The following is a 27,805-nucleotide window of genomic DNA, read 5'->3' on the forward strand; positions in this document are numbered from 1 at the left end:
TTCCCAGTAACTGTAAAAAGATCCCCTCTCTGAATATGAAGTGGGGTCACGGTGTTACATCAGACAAGTTGTCAGCTTTTTGTTTATTCATTGAATCCCCAATCCCCAATGTGCCACAAATACACTCACACAAACACATCTCTTATGACAACCACTACGTACAGATCTGTGGTACAACACACAGAAAGATAAGGTTTGGCGGCTGAAAGCACGGCCATGCTTTGCTTCACTGGAATGGCTTTTGAACAAAGTGTAGCTCGCTGTAGAAGCGGCAGATGACTGATAGCGAAAACACTTTTCTGATAAGATAAGGTCCTGGACCTGGATAAGAGTTTGGCTTCCTAAATAGAAGAGATGTACTCTGTTGCTGTTAGGCAGTGATAAGCCACCTTGAATGGCTTCCAGGACCTCAGACACGAAGGTCCGGGCGCCAGCCGCGAGTTATTCCCAAACCACGGCCCCTGAAAGGTTTCAAGAGGGAGTATTACTGGATTGAAAACAATAGAATGACAAATGCACTGTCAGTAAGCACAATTTTTAAAAGTGAGCTTTGTCAAAGTTTTTCTCTGATGAAAAAGTAACTTGGTCGATGAATCCTTTCACTTTTCACAATATTGTTCACGAAGTGCTTCACAATGCCAGAAAAAAAGAAAAATCAGATTCGGAACAGCCATCACTGCAGTTATAGCTTCGAACTAAATGAATGGAATTCAATTCTGATTTTTTTTTTGTGGCATTTTTATTTGAAGACATCATTTGAAATTGGCAAGACAGATGTGTGTCGGTGAAAGTAACAGAATACCCTTGCTGAGCACAGGGCACAAAGATTTTTATGGCATTGGCAAGAGGCAGTTTCTGTTTTTAGGGTTTAACACTGCCACATATAAAAAAACAGAACATCCTAGCATTTAACATGAGAACTAATTATACCTCGTTGTCTGGCTCTTTCATTTTTGGCATTAAAGCACGATGTAGTTTTAGAAAGAAATTTTAATCAGAAGAGAAAGAGAACTGAATATTTTATGCCTAAACAACTAAATTGTCTTTGTTTTCATGACTGAATGAACTGAATAAGCAACAAAATGTCATACTGACTTACTTTGTTTATATTTGGCGAACCCCGCCACCTTTCTAGCTCCACGCAGTGTTCCGGGGACATTCAATTGTAATAATTCTTATGCATATTATCTGGCATTCAAAATGTAGAGATGATATTTGCCACCATATGTGTTCTACTCCTAAAGGAAATAATGTCATCAAGAAAATTAATGACTTCCTCTTCTACAGATATATTTATATATCTCGCTAATTCTCAAATACATTAATTGCACAAACTAAAACACTCTTTGGGGGATTTGAAAGCTGTGCTGCTGTGTATAGAATCGGCAAACCTACCTGTTCTCAGCATTAAGGATCGTATTTGAACAGGGGTATTTACTCTGGGAAAGGGTGCTATAAATGAACATGGAGGAAGTGGTGCACAAAGAGTAGTTCAGACTGGCTTGGAGGAAACTGAGACCTGCGTGTAAAGGGGGAATTTTCAGTGGTTACTTTTACAGTACAAGAAAAAGACATTTTTATAGAGCCGTCTCAAATGTCTTTATCAACCTAACGTATATGGATTCCTTGAATTTGTCAAGCTTTGTTTTCAGTCCTTTCAAAAGTCTTCACACTGCAGTTTATCTTACCAGTTGGCTAAATATTGCTATGGCACATTTAATGCCATTCCCTATAGAGGCACTCCAAATGAGGTTGTTTTGTTCCATATAGGAGACATTTAAAAGAGAACGGGGGAGGGGGGTTGGGACAGAACTCCCAGAGAGGGACAGGCCTTAAGATGGAGGTCTTCCTCCCAGGACGTGACAGGCTGTTGGCTGGAGGATGCTCAGGAAGGCCTTGGCAGACCAACAAAGACAGCCCTTCAGCTGCAGGGTGTAGTTTTTCAGGCCCCAGCATCCCCTTTGGCAGCAGCACAGAGAGTGCTGGCGTGCACAGGCCCCCGGCCCGAGAGACAGGGAAGTAAGGCCCGTTCTTTTATTTACTCAGGCTGCTGCTGAGGCCTGGGCATTTCTTGTCTGGGTGAAGAAGGAAAAAAAACAAGTCTCTCTCTCTCTCTCTTTCCTCTTGAGGTCTCCTGAGGAAGATTGCTCTTTCATCTACAGTTGTTCACACACTTGTTTCGGCCATTGGGCCCCGTAGCTCTGTATTCTATGTGCACATGTATTTCTGCACATGTATATATGTTTGTTACTGTGAGTGAGTGAGTGAGTGAGTGTGCAGTGTGTGCGTGTTTGCTCTCTTGTGTGTACTGTGTGTGCAAGTGAAACGGTAGTAAGTCTCACTATGTGGGATAATTGTAGCCGCCATGTACAGTTTCAACTTTAGAAGTCTAAAACAGATGTGATCTTTCTTTTTTTCCTTTTTTCTTTTGGAATCATGCGTCTTGACAGCCATTATAATACGACAAAGGATTTTCTGACAGCAGCAGGAACCTATTTAACATATTTAATTCAAATTTGTATGCTGATACCTTGAGTATAGGTTCTGAACAGATAAAAGGGAAGTGAATTAATTACAAAATTACAGTGCATTAGTAAGATTATGGCATTTTTTATGAAGCTTCTGAAATATTTCTCAGACCTATTGTTAACATCGCTATTTGCCCATCTAAACATTCTGCTAGTTGAACTCAAACAATGTCTGCGACTCCCACATGTCCCCCACAGATACGTTTTTATGTATGTGTGTTATTGGAGTAAAGGCACTAAATAAATAATGTACATCAAGTAAACAAACCAAAAAAAAAAAAACAACTGAGTGAGGGTGTCCTGGCAGCTCAGTAATGTCTCAAGGCAAAGACATCCTCATTTAAGAGTGTGGAATTTAATTTAGCCTTTGTATACAGGCCCATTTATTTGTTTGTTTTATACTATTGTCTCGAAGCCAATATGTTTGACTGTAAGGCATTGGCTGGGGTCATTCTTCTTGCACTGTCTTCTTCTCCTATACCCTGAGAGGCAGTGTAAGAGAGGGCAGATCCGCCCCCTCTGTGGAGGAGGGCATAGCACTGAGTCACCCATCCTCCCTCAAACCAGAGAGAGAAAAAACATTGAGACATGTATGAGAGATAAAGCAAGTAAATCAAGCAAGGTTCGCTCCTTGAGTGAGATGTGTGTGCAGAGTGGGCGCCTTGCCAGGGGTGGGAGGTTTCCGGGAGGGCCACGGTGTGGAGGTGGGCTCTCAATGTGCCGCTTTCAGCAGTTTGGAGGGGCAAGGGAATGGCCTCCGACCCCATCTGTTTCCTGAAGATAGGCCTGATGGGGGTAAGTGCTCAGAGAGGGCATGATATCCTGACAAAGGGCAGATCTCCCAGCAAAAACAACAGAAAGGGGGAGAGAGAGAGAGAGACTTAGATTTGTCAGCTGAAGGGGAGTACAGAGGTTGGATCCTGGAAAGTGCTCGTGCTTTTCCTTCGTCCCTCTCATAAATCTTTGCAGTTTCCTCTTGTTTTTCCCATTCCAAGTTTTGGCCTTTTGACACAGTTTTTTTTTCTTCTGAAGGGGTTGGGATTACGTTGTTTTATTTAGGTAAGGAAGTTCACAGCACTTAGACTTCGGCAGCGGGAAGAAGTGGCCTGTAACCTTTTGAACTTGTGGAAAGTGGTGCTCTGTGTTTTCCATTCATATCACCGTACAGTGAACCATTGGAAAGGAATGTCGGCAAAGAAGCAGCTTGAATAGGGACTCATGAAAGTTATTGTAAGAAGAATGGTGCTCTCTGGTTATTCTCTGCACCTGCTTGTCCTTGAGTGAGACAGTTAGCCACTCGCTTGTCTTCCCATTTCCGTTTCCCAATCCCCCCTTCCCCCCTCCCCTCTTGCGTCAGCACATGGCATATTCATCCATCCAGTATCAGATGCCTCACGGCTTAGTGCAAACCACACAGATAAATATGATAATAATACATATTCTATAATCTGATATGAATTGAGTGATGTTCTGAAAGGCCCATGTTTCATGAAAATCATCTATTTTGCAGTGGAGGGTTCCTAAAGGCTATGCATAGCCGTGGTCTAAATTGCATATTTAATCTTCTCCTTCACTCCTGAGAGCAGCTTTTCCCTGTTTTTTTTTCTCTCTCGCTTAAGGTCATTTCAAGGGCTCTTGTTTTTTTAAAAATATTCTAGTAATTGTTCAGGAATAATAGAAATGTTTTAATTTACCTCATGCCGAGCTTACATTCTAAAGTACACAAATTGTCTTGTGTTGGCTTTAAATGTCAGAGAGATTGTGTTTTGAGTCACAGTGGGCTAAGCCATTACATGGCCACATACAAGGTTAATTGTAGTAAAAGTATTTCCACTCATTCTCTTCCCTAATTATACTTAAAATTGCATATTTAAATGTAACTTTCTAGATAACACCTAAGGAGAGGTATTGTTCCCACTGAAGAAAAAAAATGTCCAAGTTGAAAAGTATTCTAAGTTCGTACACCACAATGTTATAATTACAAAGAGAAATAACACCATGGTGGCCCACCTTTTTTATTCAGAAGAGTGAGACAAATGAGTTGCTAATCAATCTCACAGAACACCTCTCTCATTCACTCTCTCCTTCCTTTTCCCTCTTTGTTTCTCTCCAGACGGTGCTGATCTTGAGGATGACCCATCGTGTTCTTGGCCGGCATCATCTCCCTCCAGTAAGGACCAGACTTCTCCAGGACACTGCGAGGACTATGATTTTGGCGAGGACGAAGGGGGCCCTGGGCTGCCATACCCATGCCAGTTCTGTGACAAGTCCTTTAGCCGCTTAAGCTTCCTCAAGCGTCACGAACAGAGCCACGGCGATAAACTCCCTTTCAGCTGTACCTTCTGCAGCCGCCTGTTTAAGCACAAGCGCAGCCGAGATCGTCACGTGAAGCTACACACCGGTGATAAGAAGTACCATTGCGGAGAGTGTGACTCTGCCTTCTCCCGCAGTGATCACCTCAAAATCCACATGAAAACTCACGCCTCTAACAAACCCCACAAGTGCCCTGTGTGCCGCCGAGGCTTCCTTTCCTCCAGCTCACTCCACGGCCACATGCAAGTACATGAAAGGGGTAAAGATGGCAGCAGCTCAAGCCTTTCTAGAGCTGATGAGTGGAAAGTGAAAGAAACTCGCAAATGCAGCCGTTGTGAGGAGGGCTTTGATGTCCCAGAGGACCTCCAGAGGCACATTGCGGAGTGCCACCCTGAATGCTCGCCATCCGAGGATGGAGGCCTGGGTGCCACCCTGCAGTGCATCTACTGCCATGAGCCCTTCAGTGACGAGGGCACCCTGCTGACTCACATTGACCAGGCCCACAGCCGAGACAGGAAGGGCCACACCTGTGCTATCTGCTCTGAGCACTTTCTGTCTGTTGAGGACCTCTATGCTCACATGGACATCCACCAGCTCCCTGAATCAAGTAACCACAGCAACAGCCCTTCCTTGCTAACTGTAGGCTACACCTCTGTCTCTAGCACCACTCCCGACTCCAACCTTTCTGTCGATAGCTCCACGATGGTGGAGACGGCGCCACCTGTGCCCAAGACAAGGGGGAGGAGAAAGCGGGCTGCTCAGAACACATCAGACATCGGAGGACGTTCCTCTAAACAGCCTAAGGTCTCCTACAGTTGCATTTATTGCAACAAGCAAGTTTTCTCCAGTTTGGCTGTGCTTCAAATTCACCTGCGAACCATGCATCTGGACAAGCCAGAGCAGGCTCATACTTGCCAGTTCTGTTTGGAGGTTCTGCCCTCTTTACTTAATCTAAATGAACATCTTAAGCAGGTCCACAATGCAGAAGACCACGCTGCCCTTTTAGCTAGCTTGCCTGATGCTCTTCTTCAGTGTAACTTCTGCCCTGAGGTGTTGAGTGACCTCAACGCCCTCCAGGAACACATTCGCTGCTCCCACGGCTTCCCCAGTCCGGTGGCCAAGGAGAGCAATGCATTCTTCTGCCCCCAATGCTTCATGGGGTTCTTGACGGAGGTTACCTTGGAGGAGCATGTCCGTCAGACTCACTGTGATGGAGGAAGCCTGCGCTTTGACTCCCCCTTGGCTGTAACTCCCAAGGAGTCTATAGTAGAGGTGTACTCCTGTTCGTACTGCACCAACTCCCCCATATTCAACAGTGTTCTGAAGCTCAACAAGCACATCAAGGAGAATCACAAGAACATTCCACTGGCACTGAACTACATAAACAATGGAAAGAAATCGCTGCGCACTCTCAGCCCCTCTTCTCCAATATCTGTGGAACAAACTGCCATGCTGAAACAAGGTGGCTCACGCAATACCAGTGAGTTCATCTGTAACCAGTGTGGAGCCAAGTACACCAGCTTAGACCTTTTCCAGACTCACTTAAAGACTCATCTGGATGGTCTACAGCCTCAACTCACCTGCCCCCAGTGCAACAAAGAGTTCCCCAACCAGGAGTCCCTGCTGAAGCATGTGACAATTCACTTCACTATTACCTCCACTTACTACATCTGTGAGAGCTGTGACAAGCAGTTCACCTCAGTGGATGACCTGCAGAAGCACCTTCTCGACATGCATACCTTTGTGTTCTTTCGCTGCACTCTGTGTCAGGAGGTTTTCGACTCCAAAGTGTCTACCCAGCTCCACCTGGCTGTAAAGCACAGCAACGAGAAAAAGGTATACCGCTGCACTTCTTGCAACTGGGACTTCAGGCATGAGACTGACCTACAGCTGCATGTCAAACACAGCCATCTTGAAAACCAGGGCCGTGCCCACCGCTGTATTTTCTGTGGGGAGTCCTTTGGCACGGAGGTGGAGCTGCAGTGCCACATCACCACCCACAGCAAGAAGTACAATTGCCGCTTCTGCAGTAAGGCCTTCCATGCCATTGTTCTTTTGGAGAAGCATTTGAGGGAGAAACACTGTGTGTTCGATGGAAAGACACAGAACTGTGGTGCTAATGGCTCTGCCATGAGTGGTGGGGATGGCCAGCCTAAAGAAGATGCTGAGCTACAAAGTCTCATAACTAACAGCCATGGTCCAGTGGCAGCAGGAGGAACGGTGGTGGATACCCACAACAGCCATGATGGAAGTGAGGAAGAGGTGGACACTGCAGATCCCATGTATGGGTGTGACATCTGTGGGGCATCTTACACCATGGATTCACTCCTCACTAACCACCAGTTGAGGGACCACAATATACGCCCAGGTGAGAGTGCCATGGTAAAACGGAAAGCTGAAATGATCAAGGGCAACCACAAGTGCAATGTCTGCTCCCGTACCTTCTTCTCAGAGCCCGGGCTGAGGGAACATATGCAGACCCACCTTGGGCCTGTCAAACACTATATGTGTCCCATCTGTGGGGAGCGCTTCCCTTCCTTGCTCACCCTGACTGAGCACAAGGTCACCCATAGCAAGAGTCTGGACACAGGCAGCTGCCGCATTTGTAAGATGCCACTGCACAGTGAAGAGGACTTCCTGGAGCATTGCCAGATGCACCCTGACCTGAGGAACTCCCTGACAGGTTTCCGCTGTGTGGTGTGCATGCAGACAGTCACCTCCACATTGGAGCTCAAAATCCATGGTACCTTCCACATGCAAAAGACAGGAATGTCCAGCAACCAACCAATGGTCCGCAACCACATGAACTCTCACAACCAGCAGCAACACCACATCCAAAAACCTTTCAAGTGCGCCTCTTGTCTGAAAGATTTCAGGTCAAAACAAGAACTGGTGAAACTGGACATCAACGGATTGCCTTACGGACTCTGTGCATCCTGCGTGACAGCAGCTGGCTCTAAGAGCTCCAGCCCAACAGTAAATGGAGGACGGCAACAGCAGCAGCAGGGTGGAGCCACCACTCCAGCAACTACAGCCGCATGGATCCAGGGGGAGAGTCTAAGCCCTGGAGACGGGAAAGGCAAAGCCGTCTCTTCATCCTCTTCATCCTCTTCAACATCCTCGTTACATGCTGCCAAGACACGATGCTCCAGCTGTAATGTGAAGTTTGAGTCTGAAGCAGAGTTGCAAAACCATGTCCAGACAGTGCATCGGGAACAGGCTGGGGACAGCAACAGCGGGCAGCTCAAGACCCCCCAGGTGTCCCCCATGCCGAGAGCCAGTCCCTCACAAACTGAAGAGGTATTGTTAATTAGTGTTGTATTGAATAAAGTTCATTAGTTCATGCTGAGGTTCACAAATTGTTCTGCGTTGATTTGATACATGGTGAAGGCGAAGCGATTTCTAGTTGGTAACGACAATTTTTATTCAAAGCTGACTTTAATAATCCCTTTCCTCTTGGTCTTATTTATAGAAGAAGACATACCAGTGCATCAAATGTCAGATGGTGTTCTACAGCGAATGGGACATTCAAGTTCATGTGGCCAACCACATGCTGGGTAGGAGATAACTCTTTTTGTTTCATTCATTATTCTCTCTGTTGCACTCCTGGAACAAAGTCATAAAAAACAGTGCTTGTGTAATATCTATGTAAATATGTTTTTCTACATTTCCCAAAGTATTTCTACAATGTAGCATAGATTTAATAAATGTGGCTTTTGGTGTGTGATTTCAATTTTAGAGGGAGTTATATTGTGTGACCGCCATCGATACAATATACAAAGCTTTAAGCAAAATTCACCAAATTTCTCAACAAGTATTTGATAATTTTGAAAAAATTTCAGACGTAGTCTTTTCATACTTTTTTACAGGTGAATCAAATACTAAGGACTGATGTGATATATGTAATAAAATATTTGACCCTGTCTCATTCAGGCTCACAAGTATCTGGATCACATCACCAAATAGGTGGAATTATTTTAATATTTTGACCATTGACTGCATCCCCAGTGTTGTGCATTTATAAACCCATCATCTTCATTCCCCCATGCATGTGAATGGTATAATATAGTTCGTGTGCATGCTTGTGGAGCACAATCTCTCCACTTCAAACCACTCTGTATGAAGGTAGTTTGAAGTAGTGGAAACATACAAGATTATTTAAATATTTAAATCCCAAAACAGATTTAATTCAACTGTTTAAAATTCAAAATATAATTCCACAAAAAAAAAAAATCTCCACATTGCTACTGTATATTATTTTGTTTGTTTGTTTATTGTGCCTCTTCACTTAAGGCTGTTCAGATGACTGAGATCTGAACACAACATTTGATAAAATACTTTCATGCTCCCTGTATTTAATGACGTCAAATCAACTGAAAAAATGGATATTCGATTTTGTTACACTGTGTATGACAAATTTAAGCCAAATTCTCATTTTCTTTCACAAGATCCCTAAACAAAGAGTGCTGGTGTAAGACTAACCTCCACAAAATGTCTTTACTTTTGGTCGTCATTTGTATGCAGGCAGAATAATTTGTAGAGAACAGACAATTGGAAAACAGGTTTTCTTGCCTGCAGTAAGTAGGCGTCTGAATTCCGGTCTCACGTTCCTTTATTCATTCATTTATTCAGCTCGTTTGGCGGCTCTTTCATTACACTGCATTATCTGTTGTCTTCAGTGGGAGAGAGACTCATTGATCTGGAACCAAACCGCCTCTCTGTTTGGGACACGCTTCTAGGCGCAGGTGAATTTAAACACGGTGGGCAATTCTATCAGGACCGGTAGGCAATTCTATCAGGGACCCACTGTTTGTGCATAAACAATCAGAAGCATGTGATTTGTGATTTTGATGCTTCGGTGTATTTGCAAAGGAGAGAGACGAGCTCAGAGTGTGTAGGTGTGTATTTTGTATTCATCTTTGCGATCTGCTCACCCACTATTCTACTGGGGGTGCCTAATACAGTACCATGCCAGCATTAGTCCTTTCTCTCTCAAAGGCAGGCACGGAGCACACTGGGAGGGTAGAAAACAAACCCCCCTACTGGTTATTTTATGTCTGTCAGGCGCACAAGCACACAGTTCCCCCATAATAGTGGAATTCAGACAGCTTAAGATAACAGGAGGATAGGTGATTGGGTTATTGTCTGATGTCTTACTTCTCTGATATGCTGTTGCTTTGTATTCAACATGATCACGGGTTTCATCAGACTCCTCAAAAGGGTTTCTGTTAGATGCATTTGTTTTGTGCTTTCTGAAATATGGAGAAAACAAAACTCGGCGTAATGAAAAATTTGGTGGTGAGATGAGGTTGTGACAAAAAGGAAACTGAATCGAATAAACAGAAATAATGAAAATATGTTTAGCTGGAGGGGAATAAAGAAAAACATGTGCGCCGGGTTAGTCGTGTTGATCTTATCTTTTGTGTATAGCTTCTCAAGACTTGGCCATGTTATCGTAGAATGGGGGTTAAATTCAATCCAGCCGGCCTGTAATCACTGCAAAGCCAATTTGGGCCAAAAACACAGAAAAAAAAAAATACTCATTTGGAAAAGCTCTAAATACCTTCTCTTCTGAAAAAAGGGACACTTTCTCCTTTTAATGGCCATCTGCACAGGAGAGGGGAAACAGGGGGCTGGGGTCATCTCCGCTCAGCTGTCAGCGTTATTAGCGTAGGTAATGGAGCAGACGCTGGATTCATAGGGGTGTTGTTTTCATCCATGCCCCGCTCCATGGTGTCAGTTCACACTGATAACTCTATATATAGTGATGTGCCGTGACATAACCATAGTGCTAAGTGTATGGAACAACAAAACCTGAGCCTGTCTCACCCAGACAAGTTCATATTAGTTGCCTTTGTAATACAATAGTCTCACTAAACCATGTGCACTCAGCCTTCACCCGCACCTCCTCCCGAGTGCTCGTGGATGCCTCCTCTGTAAGACTGCCAGCACATTTTGATGCATGAATATTACAGATGATGACGGTCCTGCTTCAGACATAAAGCGCAGCTCTGGTGCCCAGCTACTCAACATTTACTATGATAATAGAGGTAAATGAAAAGGAAGGAGGTGGCAGTGGGTGCAGACGGGTGTGTAGCAGACCAGCCCCAGCCAAGCCTGTGAACGGCCCCACGTGTTTTAAGATGGAGGCCGCAGCCTGCTAGGGCCCAGATGGATCAGTACACATTTGCTGTACAGCTGGTCGCTCTGTTTGGGGACCTGGTGTGATACTCCTATGGAGAAAAAAATGATATCGCCACCATCCAAGGAGCAATTTAATAGCAGGCCAGAAGACAGCTGGCCACTCTTTAGTTTAGAGTTTTTTTGGCATGGCTCACTTACAGAATTGAGGGTGTCCGATTTTTCTCCAGAGACACACAGATTTATACAGCTTTCAGCTGCTGCAGTCACTATCAAATCTTTTTATTTCTATTTTTCTTTCAGATTAGAAAACAAATCTGCCCATCAGTTCAATTTGCCATCTTGATGTCTGCAGTAATTGCATTGGAAAATGTATTTAAAATCACAGTGCTTTTCACAAAGTCGCCTGTCTTTTTTAAGAGGACCTTTGAAGGTCTTTCATTGACACAAAAGACTGTTTGGTTTTATCAGCATGCCATCATGCCACCCCATTGCTTCACTTTGACCCCACTGTAAACTATGACATTTGGAGCCTCATGGGGGGCACGTTTGGCCCATTTATCGCACTGTTTCAAATGTCCCTGTGTGGATTTTCAGAGCCCTGACATGTTTTGAAGCAGAGGTTCTGTCTTAAAGGGGTTTTAAAGGTGAAAAGGGTTTTTGCTTTTCTGTTATATCTGCTCTCAATCCAATTCTCGTCTCACTCTCGTCCATTCCGAGCAGCTACTGCCAAGGTGGCATAGCTCAGAAGGACAATCGTAAACAAACAAACCAAACCACATCCCTGAAAAGTGTTTTTGGGGTCACCTCTACAGATTTTTTGGGCTGGTGACAGCACTGAGCTTGAAGCCAAGTCAGGGAGGAGCCTTCGCTCACAGAGAGGAGCCGGTGGCCTGGTCGGCCCAGGCAGAGGGGGGCACTGGAGGGGTGGAAAGGTTCGGGGGCGGAGAGGGAAAGGCACATTTGCTGTACAGCTGGCCGCTCTGTGTGAAGCAGGCACTGTGGGCCGTTACGGAGCTGGAGAGGAGAGGGAGTGAGAGGCCTTTAGCTCTCCTCTAGTTTCTCCTCCTCCTCTCTGTTCTCTCTTTTCCCCTCTGTGTGTCCACCATCTCTTCATTTCGCTCTCACTATCTAGCTCCCACATTTTCATATTAACCCCGCTCCAACCTGGCAGAACACACTGCATTGGCTGTTAGTGGGGAACAAACAGGAGGCACACTGTAACAGTATTTGAAAGCATTGTTTTGTTTTCTTGCTAAGGGCCGCAAATTATCCCCGACACATATCCTCTTGTCTTTGGCCCCTAGAGCAACTTGGCCAGTGTATGCTGATTACATGGTCTCAATCACTGTCTCTGCCCTGGTGGCACCACATTCACTACTAAATTAAATGCCTTTTTTCTTTTCTTTTTACTCTCCCCTTGCATAAACAGAATATTTTATTTTTTCATTCTTTGTTTCTTTTCCTATAATCCTCTTTGATTAGCTGTGTCTGATGGTGTTCCCTCACTTTCCGGGACTCATTCATAGAGCACATACACATGTAATCTGCTAACAAACATGGCCAAACACTCCTCATTTGACTCCTAGGGGGCTGGATCAGAGTCAGAACTCAATAGACAACACGGCACAGGAACAGGATCAATCTTATGAAATAAATAAGAGAACAGGCTTGGACCAGCCAGTGGAAACAAAGGAAACCATGCGTGCCCTATACTGAGTGTGATATCTGCCTGCTTTTATTAATTGGTGATTAATAACGCCTCTCTGTTCGTTAACGCAGTCACCTCCCGTGCAGCCAAGTGTGTTGCTGCTAATATGCAATTATGCGCACCTTACTGCTCGTTACATTATACCTCTCCCTGACTAATGTGGCGTCCATGAGGAGAATAGAAAACAGAGTGAGCTGCAAAAAAAAAAAAAAAAAAAAAAAAAAAAAAAGCTATCAATAAGATTCTCATATTCGCTGTGTTACCTAGCTGTCTGGATGGAAAACAGAAAAGAAAAAAAAAACAGAGAAGTTTCTTACAAATTCCTGGATGTAACCAGGAGACTGCATTAAAAGTTTTACAGCATTGCAGAGACTGTTTTGCTCTTCCTGGTGTTTTTGTTGTAAAGCAGAGGTAATTGACATCACCATGGGGATGCTCTGTTGCTAGGCCAGACAAGCTCAGTCTGATGTGGTCCTTATCTATTGATTTTCCTGACATTTCCCCGCACTTCACAGACTAGGCCAACATGTGAGAAAATGTCTGATGCTCTCAGTTCATACAGCCTGTTTGTACAAACTCGGAGCGAACACTCGCCGGCCCTCGCTGCATTGCAATTGGTAGGTTGATGTCACCATGGCGAATTGGGTCGAATTCTCTAAGCGATTGGTCGAAAATGTGCTCATTTGTTGAGTCGGTAAATCAAAACCCAAACGCAATAATACAGATTTGCAAAATCCTTCAAATTTCCTTTGAATTTGAAGACATCATCTAATGACGGGTTCATTGCTTTTAAAATCCTCCCATGCAGGTCTAGGGCTGAATAAATGTAGGCTCTTCCTGTGCTTCTAGCTATGTTTTATTGATATACAGGAGGGATGTCTCCTTTAGAGTGTTAATGCCAACCCTTGTTCTGAAGTGAAGCCCATAAATACTAGATGATCAGAATTAACCTCTGCATTACTCCACCTCCCCATGGTCTCCGAGATGTCACCAAGGCCGTAGGTGCATGCGCACCCCTGGTCTGATGGGGTTGCTTAGCAGTCTGTCTGGAGGGGGGCTTATGGGAGAAGTGCAAACAGACAGTCCTGCCTTAGTAAAGGTCAGAGCTGCAACCTACACCTCTCAAATCCCAGCCTGGCCCTGATGGGACCCGGGTTCCAAGCGTGCCTAGAGATGCCTGCGGTAAGGGAGAATTGCTGCGAGAGTGAAGTTGAACTGCGTTGCTTTTAGAGCCTGTCAGCACCAATAGTGGTGCGACAGATCTGATCTAACTTTGTGTAGTGGCTCTTCCTCGGTGTGGTTTCGGAATGGCATACACGCTGGGACAGCGGTAGTTGTCTTATGCTACCGAATGGGCGAGGGTTTTCGATGATGTTCTCAAAATTGTTATTATGTACGCTTCATTGGCGGAGAGAGGCTTAAGAATACAAGAACCCGGAGTCAAACCCCAAAAAGTTTTAGCTCTCTTTATGGAGCACAATGGTGGTTTTTGCAAAGTACCATGTAACGAATGACTATCCTCACCGAACTTTGGCTGTGTGAATGGCAGACAGGGGAGGAGAGGGGAGGGGGATAGGGTTCTGAAAGGCCCCCCAGCGTCAAAGCCTTAATAATCATGTGAGCAGCGCTGGACTTCATTACCCTCCTGTTCGACAGGCCGAGTGCCAGCCTGGATTGCTGGCTGGCTGTGGCAAGGTCAACGGCGGAGGAAAAACCAGTTACTGTGTTACTCTGGAGCGGAATGGAGAGGGGCGGCCATCTGTCAGCTCGGGCCTGCCATACCCGCAGAGCAAATGGACACGGGCGGCCAGAGGAGAGGCCACAGACACCCATAGAGCTAAACCCAGTGAGCATAACACGGAGGCATGGACGCAGATCCAGCCAAAGAGATGGGCCTTGATACCACTAAAACACATATATACACACACATTGCGGAGAAGATAAGGCTATCTCCAAGAAATTTGGCAGCAGGTTGCGTGTGTTTATGCATGTTTGTTTTAAGTGTCAGCGCACTATTGGGCCCCTACTGTTTTAAGTCCAGATGGCAAACCATTTGATAAAAAGTTGATAAAAGTTTTGCTTTGCCTGCCAATGTTAAATGTTTTAATAATAGCGTTCCTTTATTAGAGGAACTCCTGAGGAATCCTGGTGCAAAAAAAAATATATATATATTACCACCGCCTTTGGACCAGATTTTACATGTGTTCTTCCTCACGACAGCGCAAACAACCCCTCCGCTCTCCCTCGTATCAGACTCTTGTTTTAGTGTTTCACCTTGCTGGCTGTTTGTCGGCGTCTGAGTCGCACCGACCCTCTCTGCGAGGACCTTTACGATGCCCTCTGGCCAAAGTGGAAGAACCCTGTGGAATGTTCCAAAGCTCTCTAATAGGTTTCAGGTGCTGCGGGCCACCGGCCAGCCCCCCACCATCACCCCACTCTGTGTGTCTTGTGTGATAGGACTCCCTGCTCAACAGTCAAAGCACCGCCATTTCTCCTCTAAAAGGGAGAGGGCAGAGCTGACGAAATGGATGCCTGTTTTTGTTTACTGCAAAATCTTTTTAATAATCGGTTATTTACTCCTTCTTTTGGTGCACTCTGAGCCTGGCGCATCCTCTCTAACAGGTCAAAGTCACATGTGGTTGAAGTTGAGGCACAATTTGCATCTCAGCACAGCTCGAGTTCCTCCTTGTTTTATTCCCCCCCCCCCCCCGGCTCGAGCGTCAAACGCGCTCCGGAAAAACAGGGAGATGGTCCTGGGCGATTCCCCTCCCCACATTAATGGAAATCACACAGGAACTCCCTGGATGAAAGCTTTATTAGTTATTAAGGTTTAATGTTGATATCAGTGCTTATATGTTTACTGGAGTGCACGGTGCTGCTGATGTGGAATTGTCAGTGAGGTGCAGATTTAGTAAGGAATTAGTGTACACCCAGGATTTAATTAAGGGGATCTATTTCCATCTTGTTAGAAAGAGATAATGTGAGTACTGCATGCATCATAGGTTACCATATTAAATGCTGCTTCCTGTAACGGCATTATATCCACTGCAGTGGCGCTTGTAGATTATAGAAGGGAAACAACATTATAGATCAGGCTGGAAGAATCGTAGCGTAAACACAAAGCTTTAAGCACATAATCTCTCACTTCTTTCGGTGACGTTTTTTAATTTCAAATAGTACGTTAAGGTGTGTTACTCTTCCATGCCTGCGTGCGTCTTTTCATGTGCAAAACACACGTGAGGTAAAAAAAAAAAAAAAACACGCTCGCACACTTCTTTCACACTCGTCTCGTTCCATTTCCAGCTCGAGACAGCGGAGTGTGAACACCGAAGCGACATGGCCTCTTTGTCTCTCCATTTGTCCCGCCGCTGCCTAGAGACGTAAACCTTAAGCCACTCACTCTCTGATTAATCTTTAACATTTATAATTACTAATTAAGTTAGTAAGAGACTTTTAATGTAGTCCTCCTTCAATGGGGAGCAGAGAGGACAACAGATCATTAGCTTCAATAATGAACGCGGATGAGACAGATAATGGCCTATGATAGGTGAATACTGACAGTTATATTAAATGAGGCGAGTATATGGGAAACGCTATGAGCGAGTGTCTCTGGGTGGATTCAAAGGCACGAGGAGAACGATGTCGTGAAGTGCTCCAGTAATTCCAGAAAGGCCTTAAAGCATGAGGAGGAAGTTTGCTCTAATTAAAACATATATCCGTAATGTATGTCTGAGGTGGTAATTGCGTCAAGTACAGATTTTATTTATTCATTCACACTGGTTTTCATTGAGTTTTTGGTCTCCCTAATGTCTTCGGTGCATCTCATTATCACATTATTACATTCGTGTCTGCATTATCCTGGTGGCTGTAAGTTGCTGCCCATTAAAAGAGTCATTTCATCTCCGTTTTCTTTTTTTTTTTTCCCTCTTTTTTTGTACCTTAACGACGATGCTACTCTGGCACATTCCGCGAGCCTCTCCCACTTTGGGGAAGGTGCTTATGCCATAATGATTATTATCATTAAGAAGATATTAATGTGCTTAGTGTTTGCGACCCAGCTGCTCATCATGGCCTGAGCTCCCCGCCGGCGAGGGGGAAGAGAGCTGCTGCCAAAACGGACAGTGCGCGCAGGCCACCGCCCACCTGTCCAGAGGTTTCAGGGTTAGTGGAGGTCACACCTACCTTCCTCCCCGCCCTCTGCCCGAAGCGGAGGAGGGATGGTTCGGAACATAAAATTGGAGGAGATGAATTATTGTGTTGGAGAGCGCTAGTCAATGAGTTCAGCGCGCTCATATACATTATCAGCATGCATATTAATTATAGTTAGTTACGTTACTCTGCTGTGAAGGGAAATGTATGTTCTCCCCGCAGAGATCCGACCACATAATTATTCATTGAATTTCAATCTCGCTATTATTCAAACCAAACTGGATTTTTTTTTTTTTTTTTTGCATTAAAGACTTTGGTAAATAAGTTGTTAGATTTCTTAATTGACTGAATGAAATATCGTGAGTTACAGCGGCAGGATGTTGTGTGATGACGCCTGTTTTTTTTTTTTTTTCTTTTTCGCGCGCAGATATAGAGACGGCGTGGGGATGATTTCAGCCTGGCTCAGCCTCCTCTAGTCTCTCAGTTTCAAATTGCTGCTTCATTAGGGCTTGGAAAAGAAACCCATGGTTACATTTAATCAAACGAATCGGTATGGCAGACCCACATAATCAATCACAATCCTTATCCAATATGCTACATTCTGTAACTACCAAGCTGGCTTGGAGAAAAGTCAATTACGGCCCCTCTCTCTGCTCCTCTGCCGGCTTTGCTGTGATATTATACTGTTGCTGCAGTTGTTTTCATTATGCAAACATGGGCTGTCTCACACATACAGCCTCATCCTATTCATACGGTCATATCCTATTTCTCCCTCTTCCTACTGCTTGTTCTCGTATGATACATGGGCTGAGGGTTTGTTGGGGAGTATGCTGTGCCATATCTGGAATAATCAAATTAACTATTAATGATTTTTGCTCTCAAACTAACACTTGTGTTACACAGTGGGCTGCAGCCAGTGATGTTTCGTATTTCATACGTTCCGTGTCCATGCGGATCTGTTCTCGCCGTCTCCCTGCGTATGAAACCGTTTACAGTTTGTTTCTGTACACTTTCCTCACCCGCGTATCCCCGAGTACGTTCCCGTGCATGCAAACATGCGCACGCCGCACCGCTAAGGAATCACATACTGTACACACACTCAATCCATCAATCCTCTTTTTTCCCCTCGCCTTGTGTGTTCTTTCTACTGACGTCTTTCACTTCGACGCTCAGCCCTTGCGCACAATCATCGCGCTCCACATAGCACACACGGGCGGAGGAAAGCGCACACACGCACGCACACACAAGGTAGCTAGGTTGGTGGGGGCCATGGCTGCAGCTCTTCTGCGCAGTCCCAGAGTGGCTCCCGGGGCTCGGCTGCCAGTTGTTTGCCAGCGTCTCCGGGTGGAATTCATTCAAATTAAAGCGGTGGAATGAGGCCCGAGTCCCAGAATGCCTCGTCCCTCTCCTTCATCAGCATTCCGCCGATGAGAGTAATTAAAGCAGAAATTAATTCTGCTGTAAGCAGAGGAGCCACAGAATAACTGATATTAGAGGCTGGATGATGAATGCTTGGCATCAAGGGAGGTCTCAGGGGAGGAAGGGGAAATTCACAGATCTCTTTTTCTTTCTTTCTTTCTTTCTTTCTTTCTTTCTTTCTGTCTTTCTTTCTTTCTTTCTTTCTTTCTTTCACCTTTTATATGATTCTACTTTCCCTATATTTTCCTCTGTTTTCTCACTCCTCCTGTTTTTATTCCTCAGGTTTATTTTGTTTACAGTCCTCTCGTGCCATGTTTCTCTCTTTGTGTCTGCTCACCACTTGCCCCTTTCTCTTCTTTACATGTCTTCCATCCTCTGTAACGACGTTTGTCCTTCTGTGACGCCTCAGAAATTGCCACCAAGAGCTAAAAGCCATTGGTTTTAAGCATGACTGAAGACATCGCCACTAAGCCTCCCTTGCTCAGTAACAGTTTTTCACATTCTGTCAGCGCTGGCACTCTCATTTTCAGTCAACAGGCATATTAGAGTGTACTGATGCTGCAAATGCTAGAGCTTTGTTGTGTGTCAACAGAAGCCAAAATGGAGAGAGCTTTCAGGTGAATTCTTTAATACTAGGGGCTCTTTATTAAGTGTCTCTGGAAAAAATATAAATCAAGGTAATTGTTAATCAGAATGTGAGCAGTAATGATTGAATTAGACTGTGTACATAGAGTGGCTTGGAGCTAAACACTGTGTATTGTTTCCAAGACAAGCTGCCTTTTTTTTTTTTTTTCCAGGCATAGTTTGAGACCGAACCTTGAAGCTCTCCAGATGATGTGATATTCTACCCAGGATGATTCAATGATCCCCCACGTCCCCTGACGCTTTATTTTTGGAATAGCACATCTTTAGCAGGAGCAGTCACAAGACTAAAAGACAAACAACTGAACTCATGAAACACTGAGGGTGGATGAGGCTGTCAGCGAGCCTGTTTTCCTCTCTTAGAATCAAATGGAATTGAACAAAGGTTAGCTCTATGGGGCTTTATGGTAATGTGATATACGATGCTGCCATGGAATTTGCCAATGCATGTCTTAGCACTGTCTGACTCCGAGGAGGGAGTGAATGGTAATTACGCTGACCTCTGCCCCTCCCTCTCTTATTCTGCCCTCTGGGTAAAAAGCCGGAGGAGGTAATAAACAATAGATAGATTTGTCTTGTTTGTATTGCAGCTGCCGCACTCTTAATAACACATGAGATTGGTCTTTATTTTGAAAATAATGCATGCCCAGATTTGCAGGTATTGCATTTTTAATTGGTTTTGTTCAAGAATATCTCAGTCAGATGTAAATGAACGGGAGCTCAACCTGAGAGTTACTGGCTGTTATTAAGAATTTAGCAGGACCGGCTCGAAACACAGAATGAATGACTAGAAACCAAAAAGAGGAGAAACCAGACCAACCTCAGACCTGTTGATGAGGCCATGGTGGAGGGCTGAAAAGCAGAAGGAGGATTTTCTGGTCACCAAAGCGTCAGTATTTGACCAAATGGGAATGAGACTCGACAATCAACTATCGCATAAATTTGACCTTTAATATCGGATATATATAAGACAGGACATAACATACTGTATCAATATGATTTTGTTATCATGATATGATCGGATGATATCTTCTTAGATTTTGGATATGTCGTCTTGTTGTTGTCTTTTCCCTGCCAGACTACTTCGTCTAATACTTGTGAAAGAACCACATCCCTACAACATTGTCCCAATATCAATATCAAGGTATTCGGTCAAAAATATCATTAATTTGACATTGTTGCTCAGTCCTAGCATTTATTAAGCCCTTTTGAGGAGATTTCAATATCTCAAAAATATATATTGTGTATCGGGATAGAGCCTAGAAATACTTAGATTTTATGCTATGACTATAATGCCCTAATTTACATGTCTGTCCACACTTTATACTGCCGGTTGACAGTATATCACATTGCCAATAAAATGTATTGGCTTTGCTTTGGCTCCAATGCAGCTTGTAATCTGAAAAGTAGTTTATACTAAAGCCCTCGGATAAATGCGAGTGAAAAGTTCAGTATTTGCCGCAGGTACTCTACTTACAGTAAGTAGAGTACTTGAGGAAATGGACCTAGTTACATTCCGTCACTGCATGTGGATCATTTTCACCAGTGATTCCCAAAGCGTGGGCCGTGAAAGGTAATGCAAGTTTATCTTACAATAAATTCGATACAAAGTTTTTGATATTCAGTCTGCCATCTACCAATCTTAACCTACACCGCTGGCTGACACTGCAGAAAAGGTGGATGGATTGAATTATAGATTTGCTTTGCATTGCCCTCAGATCACATTCGCATTGAATTGACATGACAATGTCGTTCGAGAATACGGCATATACTTTTTTGGACTTTGCTCCACGAACTTTACCAGGAAATCTTAAATAAAGTTAAATTATTGCCCCTAAAAAGTCGTTTTATTCATAGGCAGCCATGTTACAGTGAAACAAACTTGATAATCATGCGTGATGTGGAGAACCTTATTGCTGGCGTTCAATATCATGGAGAAATCGGTGGATTTAATTTAAAATGGTTGCTGTTTGATATCGCAGTGGCACTCTTCAAGTCTAGAGTATGAAAGCTCAATACTATTCCAGCCCCCAATCCTCCACGTCACTTAGCTGTCTCTCTATCCACTCTCCTTTTACTCTTGATTCCTCTGCTTCCATCCTGAGCAGAAATAGTAAATCATATAGTAAAGGCATTTCCTCTAAATGATTTAGTATAGGTGCCTTTTTATAGACACAAGGTTTACCTATGGACGTTCCCTAAAAGCTTGGTACTTAGCAGCAGTTTTCAGAGTGTACCACTGCGGTGGATCATGTTGCTGTAGCGCACGATATTTCGCTCTATCATTCACGATGGCGGTGCCGTTATGAAAAGGGAGGACATGTCTTGATGTCTGCCATCCCGGAATTGGTGGCGGCGTTGTTTTGTTTGTCTACTTTGTTCCGTACACCAATAAAAATACACTCAAAATGAAACCTCTGTGTAACGATGACCTTAAACGCAATGACACTCTTTCCCATAACATTGTCCTGTCCAATAGTCCAGAACTCCCCAAGAGGCTTTACAGCAAGTCTAGGAGGAACCAAATGAGAGAGAAATCGATTACTTCCCTCTCTCCACTGTCTCTGCCCTGGCTGAATTACTGAAACAAGATGCTGCACTTAGAGGAGTCTTTGGAGACGCAGAGGGAGAGAGAAAAGAGAGGTGGGTGAGAGAGAAACACTTTTAGGGACATGGGTGCCATTTAGACTAGGGCCATCTTCTCTCAGAAAGCCACTAAAAGCAGTGAATGATCCTCTTCCTGTCCCCGGCTGGGAGGCGGTTAGCCTCCTGTGGTTAGGTGAATGCAGGACACACACTCTGGTTTGAGGTCAAAGTCAGATCATTAAAAAGAATATTAATTTTCTGGAGTCCAAGCATGAAAATCATACGACTGCATCATTCCATCCTTTACTTGAGCTAAGCATATCGCAGTTATGGCGCAGCTAAAATAACAGGACCAGGCCGTGCGGACCCGATCTGATGTTGTTTTCAGATTTCCTAATGTCAAATGGGTGTTGTTTAACATCCACACCAGGTTTTATTGTCTGAACTATGAAGATGAAAATGAATCCCGCTCGTTTGGTAGACAGAACGTGGTGCTTAAGGGACCCAATCCCTGTAAGTGCCATTAAGTGGAAATTGCCGTTCACATATTCCAGTGGTTTGATTAATTACGCTCTCTCATGTGCTTTCATAAAGGCCCAATGAAATATGGGAAGCAAATTGCATTGTGTTCCTGTATCCTGTTATGTAAAAGCAGTTTAATTATTGACACATGTTTTGCCACCTGGCTGGGGGAAAAGGATGGTCGGACATGAATAGAAATCATACAATAGATATTATGGACGGGTAGAGCTCACACTCGAGATGCCATGTGTTTCCCTATCTGCGACTCGAATTTATGTCCTCGCCTCTCCTCAGGTTCCCGCCTCGCTGAATCAGAGACGTGATCAGCTGGATACGTCGCACTTGTGAGGGAAAAGCGTTTTGTGAGAGTGGCTGCACTTTTAAACCTGTTTAACTTTGTGCAGGCAGGACGGCTTTTTGAAAGGTCTCTTCTAATAAATATGTAGTTAAGGAGATATTTTGTGAAGGCTACGCAGACTCTCCGGGGGATTAAAAGATCACTGCTGGCTTTGTGTGATATCTTAAGATAGCTCTTTTTGATCAGAGTACAGGCTTAGACGCTGCTTAGTTACTGACGTGCTGCTACTTTGAACTCGCGGGAAGGAGCATTAGCAAGACAACAAGCAAATTTGCGGTTTTAACATAAATGTCTTTATTCCCTTTTTTCCCTGCCTTTTTTCTTTGTTCCTGGGCAGTGTGTTTTTTCCCGAGCGCAGTGCCCTCTGCTGCCACGGAGACTGAATAGCATCAGCGTCTTGGAGCCAACACTACTTAGGCTTCACACTCTATTCTGTATTCTACAGTGTATGTGGAGGTATTAGCTCATAAAACCCTCCTACTGTCATATGAACCCGCTGCCGTCCCTGAGCACTATATGAACAGCAGGGCTCTGATACTTAGTCCCAAGCTGTTCCTGTTTGCCCAAAACGATCAGGCCTGGCCCCGTGCTCTCTACCTGATCTAGTTGACTGGGCTGTGTAAGTTAGGTAGGCAGTCCCTGTCTCCATCCCCCCTCCTCCCTCCCAATATGCACTTGGACCCGGGCTCGGGCTGCACCTTTTGTGTTCCACAGGGATAGGGGGGCCAGATGGAGGAATTTGATTAACCAGCAGTGGAGGACCAAATGTTCAATTGGATACAGAACCGGTTGGAAGGCGGGAGGGAGCGAGGGATGAGGCAGGGGTAGAGGGAGAAATCTAAAATGGCTGGTCATGTGCGCCGGCCAACACTTTCCAAAGGGGAGCCCAAACAGACACTGAGGTGTAGTAATGCAGAAGCCCTTTTCCAAGTACCAGCTGGGCCTTTTAGGAGCCTCTATCCCCACAGCAGACACTCGGCAGCCTCCGAGCAGCTTGACTTTACCATATGTGGAACTTTTTTATGCTCCACCTGGTTTCCCCAGGGGACCTGTGCCGCTGGGACGCCGGAGGCAGGTGAATTGCTCTTAATGCAAGGCACTGAATCACTGGGCCAACAACATGAGGGAAGTGCCTAGGGAGAGGAAATGGATCTGCAGAAAGACTGGCGCGGACTGGCGCGACCTTGGAGCTAGTGCCCGCTGCGGAGCAGAAAAACGAGGCCGCGTGACGTGTCGCTGTGCCTCCACCAGCCACACACCTCCACTTTAATAATATCCACGCTTGTATTTCTTACGTAACATTATGTATCATTTCACTAAGTGCTTTTTTAAAATGGAACTTAATCCATTTGTGAAGTGAATGCCTCTCTCAGCTTCCATTTAGAGCCGCTGCCTCTCCCATTTCCCTTTTAGCTGTTTCATTCGAAGCTGTTTCATATAAAAATCTATTGATGCAGATCTCGCAGTGTTGGTTTAGTAAATGCAGTATGACTGTGCTCTGCTACACAGTCACAATCTAATCTTAGCAAACACTAATTTACTCAGTAACATCAGCTGTTGCAGCTCCGGTTGGCGATAGATTTTTGCTGTGTACTTAGTTTGAGAGTCCAGACCTTCAGGACAGGTAGGTCAGATGAGGGAGATTTTGCCGGACAGTGGGGCTGTGGTCACTCTCCTGCCTGCACCTGTCTCACCGAGTCTGTGGCACAAAGCCAGAGGTCAGGGGTCACCACAGGGGGCTGTCAAGGTCAAAGGTTTATCACTCTCCGAGGGGTCCTGGAGCCATCACTCAGACCCTACAGCACACACGATCTGCCCAGTTGAGTTTTTTTTTTTCTTCCCCCACTTTTTCTAATCCTTCCAAATGGCTCGGGCAAAACTCCTGACAGCAGCAAGAGAAACAAACTGTGGGGTGTGGAGCTCTAAGCCATCAGCTGGAGATTTCACTTTGAAAAGATTCCCTTTTACTCACTGCCCTTTCCACCAATCGGAAGGCCCGCCAGAGTCCCGGCACCCAGAGCAGCTGCCCTCTGACCCTGCCAGCGGTTGTTGGTTTATTTTGTTTGGGCGTTTTGGAGTGGATGGGGCTGCTTTTGACAGGTCAGGCAGCAGGACTTGGATGAGGTCTTTAGCAAAGACAGCCAGAGAGGGAGAATTTCACAGCTCGAGAAAAGACTCAAGCTACCCCTGGCTGGTGTTGCGGTTCCAGTATTACACTCATATTGCTGGAGAGGTTGTCATATTCATTGAGACATGTGGAAAATGGCCCATTTCAGGGGGAAAAGAGGGGCCATTCATGCAAAGTCAATTCCATCAAGCCGACAGAAATTCCTCGATACCCCTGTTTATGCAGCTGTGCCCTCCGATCAAATTACACCAACCCTCCCGCAACACCCACGCCTCCTCCCATCCCTCCAGCCTGCTGCGAATGTGCCAGGAGCCCCAGATAGGTCTCCCACTCACCGGGGAGAATGGGAGAGGTAAAGAGACATGTGGGGGCACGTAACCCAGAGTTCCACCTATCTGCAGCGGTAATTGGGGCAAAGCCACGGTGCTTCCATGGGTCAGAGGAGGGGCCTGTCATGCGAGGGGCACGCAGGGGCAAGCAAAGGAGGCACGTCCCCAGAGAAGTACTAACCGTCATGCTGTAGCACCAACTCTGACAGACCGCAGGGAATGGACCCGCCGCATTGAGCCTGTCAGCTGTTCCAGCAGCGCAGAGCGATCGTGGAGCCCTCCACTGGGACTGCATTACTGAAGGCTTTTCTTCTCTGCCTCTGTTTTATTTTTTTGGGTGGGGAGGGCAGGGTTTTGCGAGTCAGTGTGCGAGAGGGGGTGTTGAGGGGTATAATTGAGAGCACAGAGGGAGCTTCGTCTCTCCATCTTATGATTTGGAGGTGAAGACAAGCGCCCTCGGGGGCCCCCTGTCAGAGCTTTTGGGCGCGCTCAGTGCAGACTTCAATAAAAACACACAAAAAGAATTCCCCCACAAGGGCGCCCGGCTGAATTGCTGACGCCAATGTAAAAGATTCCGTTTTCTGTGAATCATTTAGTACGCGACCCTGAGCTCTCTCTGCGCAACGTGACAATAACAGGAAACCCCCCTCTGTCCTCCTAATCGTGAAAAAAAAACGAAAATTGCAAAAAAAAAAAAACCCTGAATGCCGAATTACTTTTTTTTTTCTTTCACACGTACAATTTCACACATCGATCACCCTCTGCCACTCCTCCATTTTCCTCTTCCCCTCCCACCTCTCGCTCCTCTTTTCTTTTCTCCTCTCACTGTATTCCTGTCATGACAAATGTCAAACACAGTCCGTTAGGAGGCTGTTTTTTCTTTCTGGTAACCAAGAGCTTGCCAAGTCGAATGTGCGCTGGGACAAGACTGCTGCGGAAGCATCACATTGGAGCATCAGCATCAGATATTTCTGTGAAAGTAACAGAAATGTTTGAAGGTGTTGTCACAAGCTCACAGGTTCCTGCTGTTTGTGTGCACCAGAGGGAAATGGCGCCTTCTCACCCCTTTTGTCTCCACCCTCCCTATTGTTGTTTTTAAACTTATTTCTCTGTTTAGTTGTTATCACTTTTATTGTAGTTAAGAATCTCAGCATGGCTGTTTTTTTTGTGGGTTTTGACAGAGGGGGTCGGCGTGTTGTAGTCAGAGTTAAAATTAGAGGAGTTGCTTTTCTGTGTGACTTGGAGACATGTCATCTTCTGGAAGCGGCGGGGAGTCTGTCAGTCACAGCCATGGTGTGTTTTAATCATCTCTGTCCCACTTGGAGAGGCGCTGACGGTTAGAGTGAGGGTTCCCTCCCCTGGACAATACCAGTATGCTAGAATCTCATACACTCTGATGTCAGACGTAGCAACCAGTTAAGAAATATGAGACGTTTCTTCCTCAAGTTAATCCTGCAAATTCAATGGGGGAATCAAGCGATGTCTGGTGAATTTGAAGACATATCACAAGTGCGTTTGAAGGTTTTTGTGATCTTTCAAAAGATGTGACAGCTGGAAGGAGATTGGCAACAAAATAGCAGGAGTTTGTCACTATAATAAAGGAGTGGAGCTGATAGAATAATCAAAACCCAAGACATCTTAGAAGCTTAATGAGCGAGGGCTCCCCCCAAGCGAGCAATAATAATAGTGTTTTGTAATTCTATAGCCCTTTTAATAATACTCTGAGGGATTTTAAATAGACATTTCTTTGTAAAGCAAAGTAGGTTAGACTGCAAATTATATTTTCCATAACGTAGCGGAGACGATGGGAAATGTGCCCCTTACAGTACGCCGCTGAGAGAGCACGTGCGCCCCAAAAGCTGGGAAGCTGTGCGGCCCCGATTCCTTTAACCCTGTGCTGATTGGCCAACACGCTCCACCCATCCCGCTCGCTCGCCTTTAACCCCGGCCCCCATCTGTGCGCACTCCCTGCAGACCCCTCCAGAGGATCGGCCTCTCGTTTCTGAGAGCATCCTCTGACAGTCTTAATGGACAAGTAGTCTCTCTATGAGGCCAGGAGAGCTCTCGCCGAAAAAGACCACTCTGGGCAAGTCTGGGATAAGCGCTGTTTTTCTCTCGTCTCCGGGCCCACCTAAGGTTTGGCGTTTATGGCCGAGGGATTAAACGGAGTCGTCAGACAACAGAGGACAGGGAGGAGAGGGGAGGGGATTCTTTTGATGCTGCACAAAAGCTGTAGAACTGATGAATTTGGCCATGTAATGTGTGAGAGCATCTGATATTGGGATATGTGTAAAAGTAAAAAGTTGTGATATATGACTCTTAATCATAACATCCTCTCTAATTGCGGCCGGAGTGAGGAGATTAGCATTTTAGGGATGTTCATCAGAATGACGCACACGACTTAAATTGAGCTTTAAACAGAAGTACTTAGAAAAATATTCCTACAAGCCCCCAAGCAATTAGTCCAGCTGCCTGCCTTTGTCCACCTACCCATTGTGTTCTTTGTAAAAACCATTCTCTTATACCTCCACTTACTCCATCCTTGGAGACGCCATTGGAAAATCCAGGGCTCGGAGTTGAACCCACAGTTGGTTTAAGTGTAATGAAATGTATGTCATGTCTCTGGCTCGCTCCCTCTGGCTTCCCCTCACCCCTGGCCCCCTGAAAGCACTGCCTTTGACAGGAAGGCCTCTGTGGCTTCTTCTGCAGTGATCTTTAGCCCCTTCAGGTCCCATCGACTATTTCAGGACGTCCCTGCGTTTCGAAGGGTGGACTCAACCGTTCACGCGTGCTTTCAGAGCGTCGAGTGAGGGGGGGAAAATAGACAGATAGATGGAGTGGAAGCCTTCGCGCAAACCAAACCAGCCCTCTGGGAAATCCTAACCTCAACAAGAAGAAAACAGATCGCCTCTTATTAAGGTTTTTACGGTATGCTTATTGAAAAACACCCAGTCGGCAAGGCTTATAACACCTTACATG

The 27,805-nt window shown here is 45.2% G+C and overlaps 1 protein-coding gene across 8 annotated transcripts in view; it reads left to right on the forward strand.

Moving 5' to 3' along the window:
• Nucleotides 1–27,805, forward strand: part of LOC115572330 (zinc finger protein 521) — a 94,594-nt gene that overhangs the window by 38,070 nt on the left and 28,719 nt on the right. For 5 of the 8 annotated variants that reach the window (XM_030402287.1, XM_030402280.1, XM_030402281.1 and 2 more), the window contains exons 4-6: nt 4,642–8,141; nt 8,314–8,398; nt 8,775–8,807. In XM_030402287.1, coding sequence (XP_030258147.1) covers nt 4,998–8,141; nt 8,314–8,398; nt 8,775–8,807 — 3,262 coding nt within the window. In that variant the 5' untranslated portion in view covers nt 4,642–4,997. The remainder of the gene's footprint in view (nt 1–4,641; nt 8,142–8,313; nt 8,399–8,774; nt 8,808–27,805) is intronic. The other 3 variants (XM_030402278.1, XM_030402282.1, XM_030402279.1) reach the window with 3 other exon arrangements.

This window comes from Sparus aurata, chromosome 21 (genome assembly GCF_900880675.1).
Source record: "Sparus aurata chromosome 21, fSpaAur1.1, whole genome shotgun sequence".
NCBI lineage: Eukaryota > Metazoa > Chordata > Actinopteri > Spariformes > Sparidae > Sparus > Sparus aurata.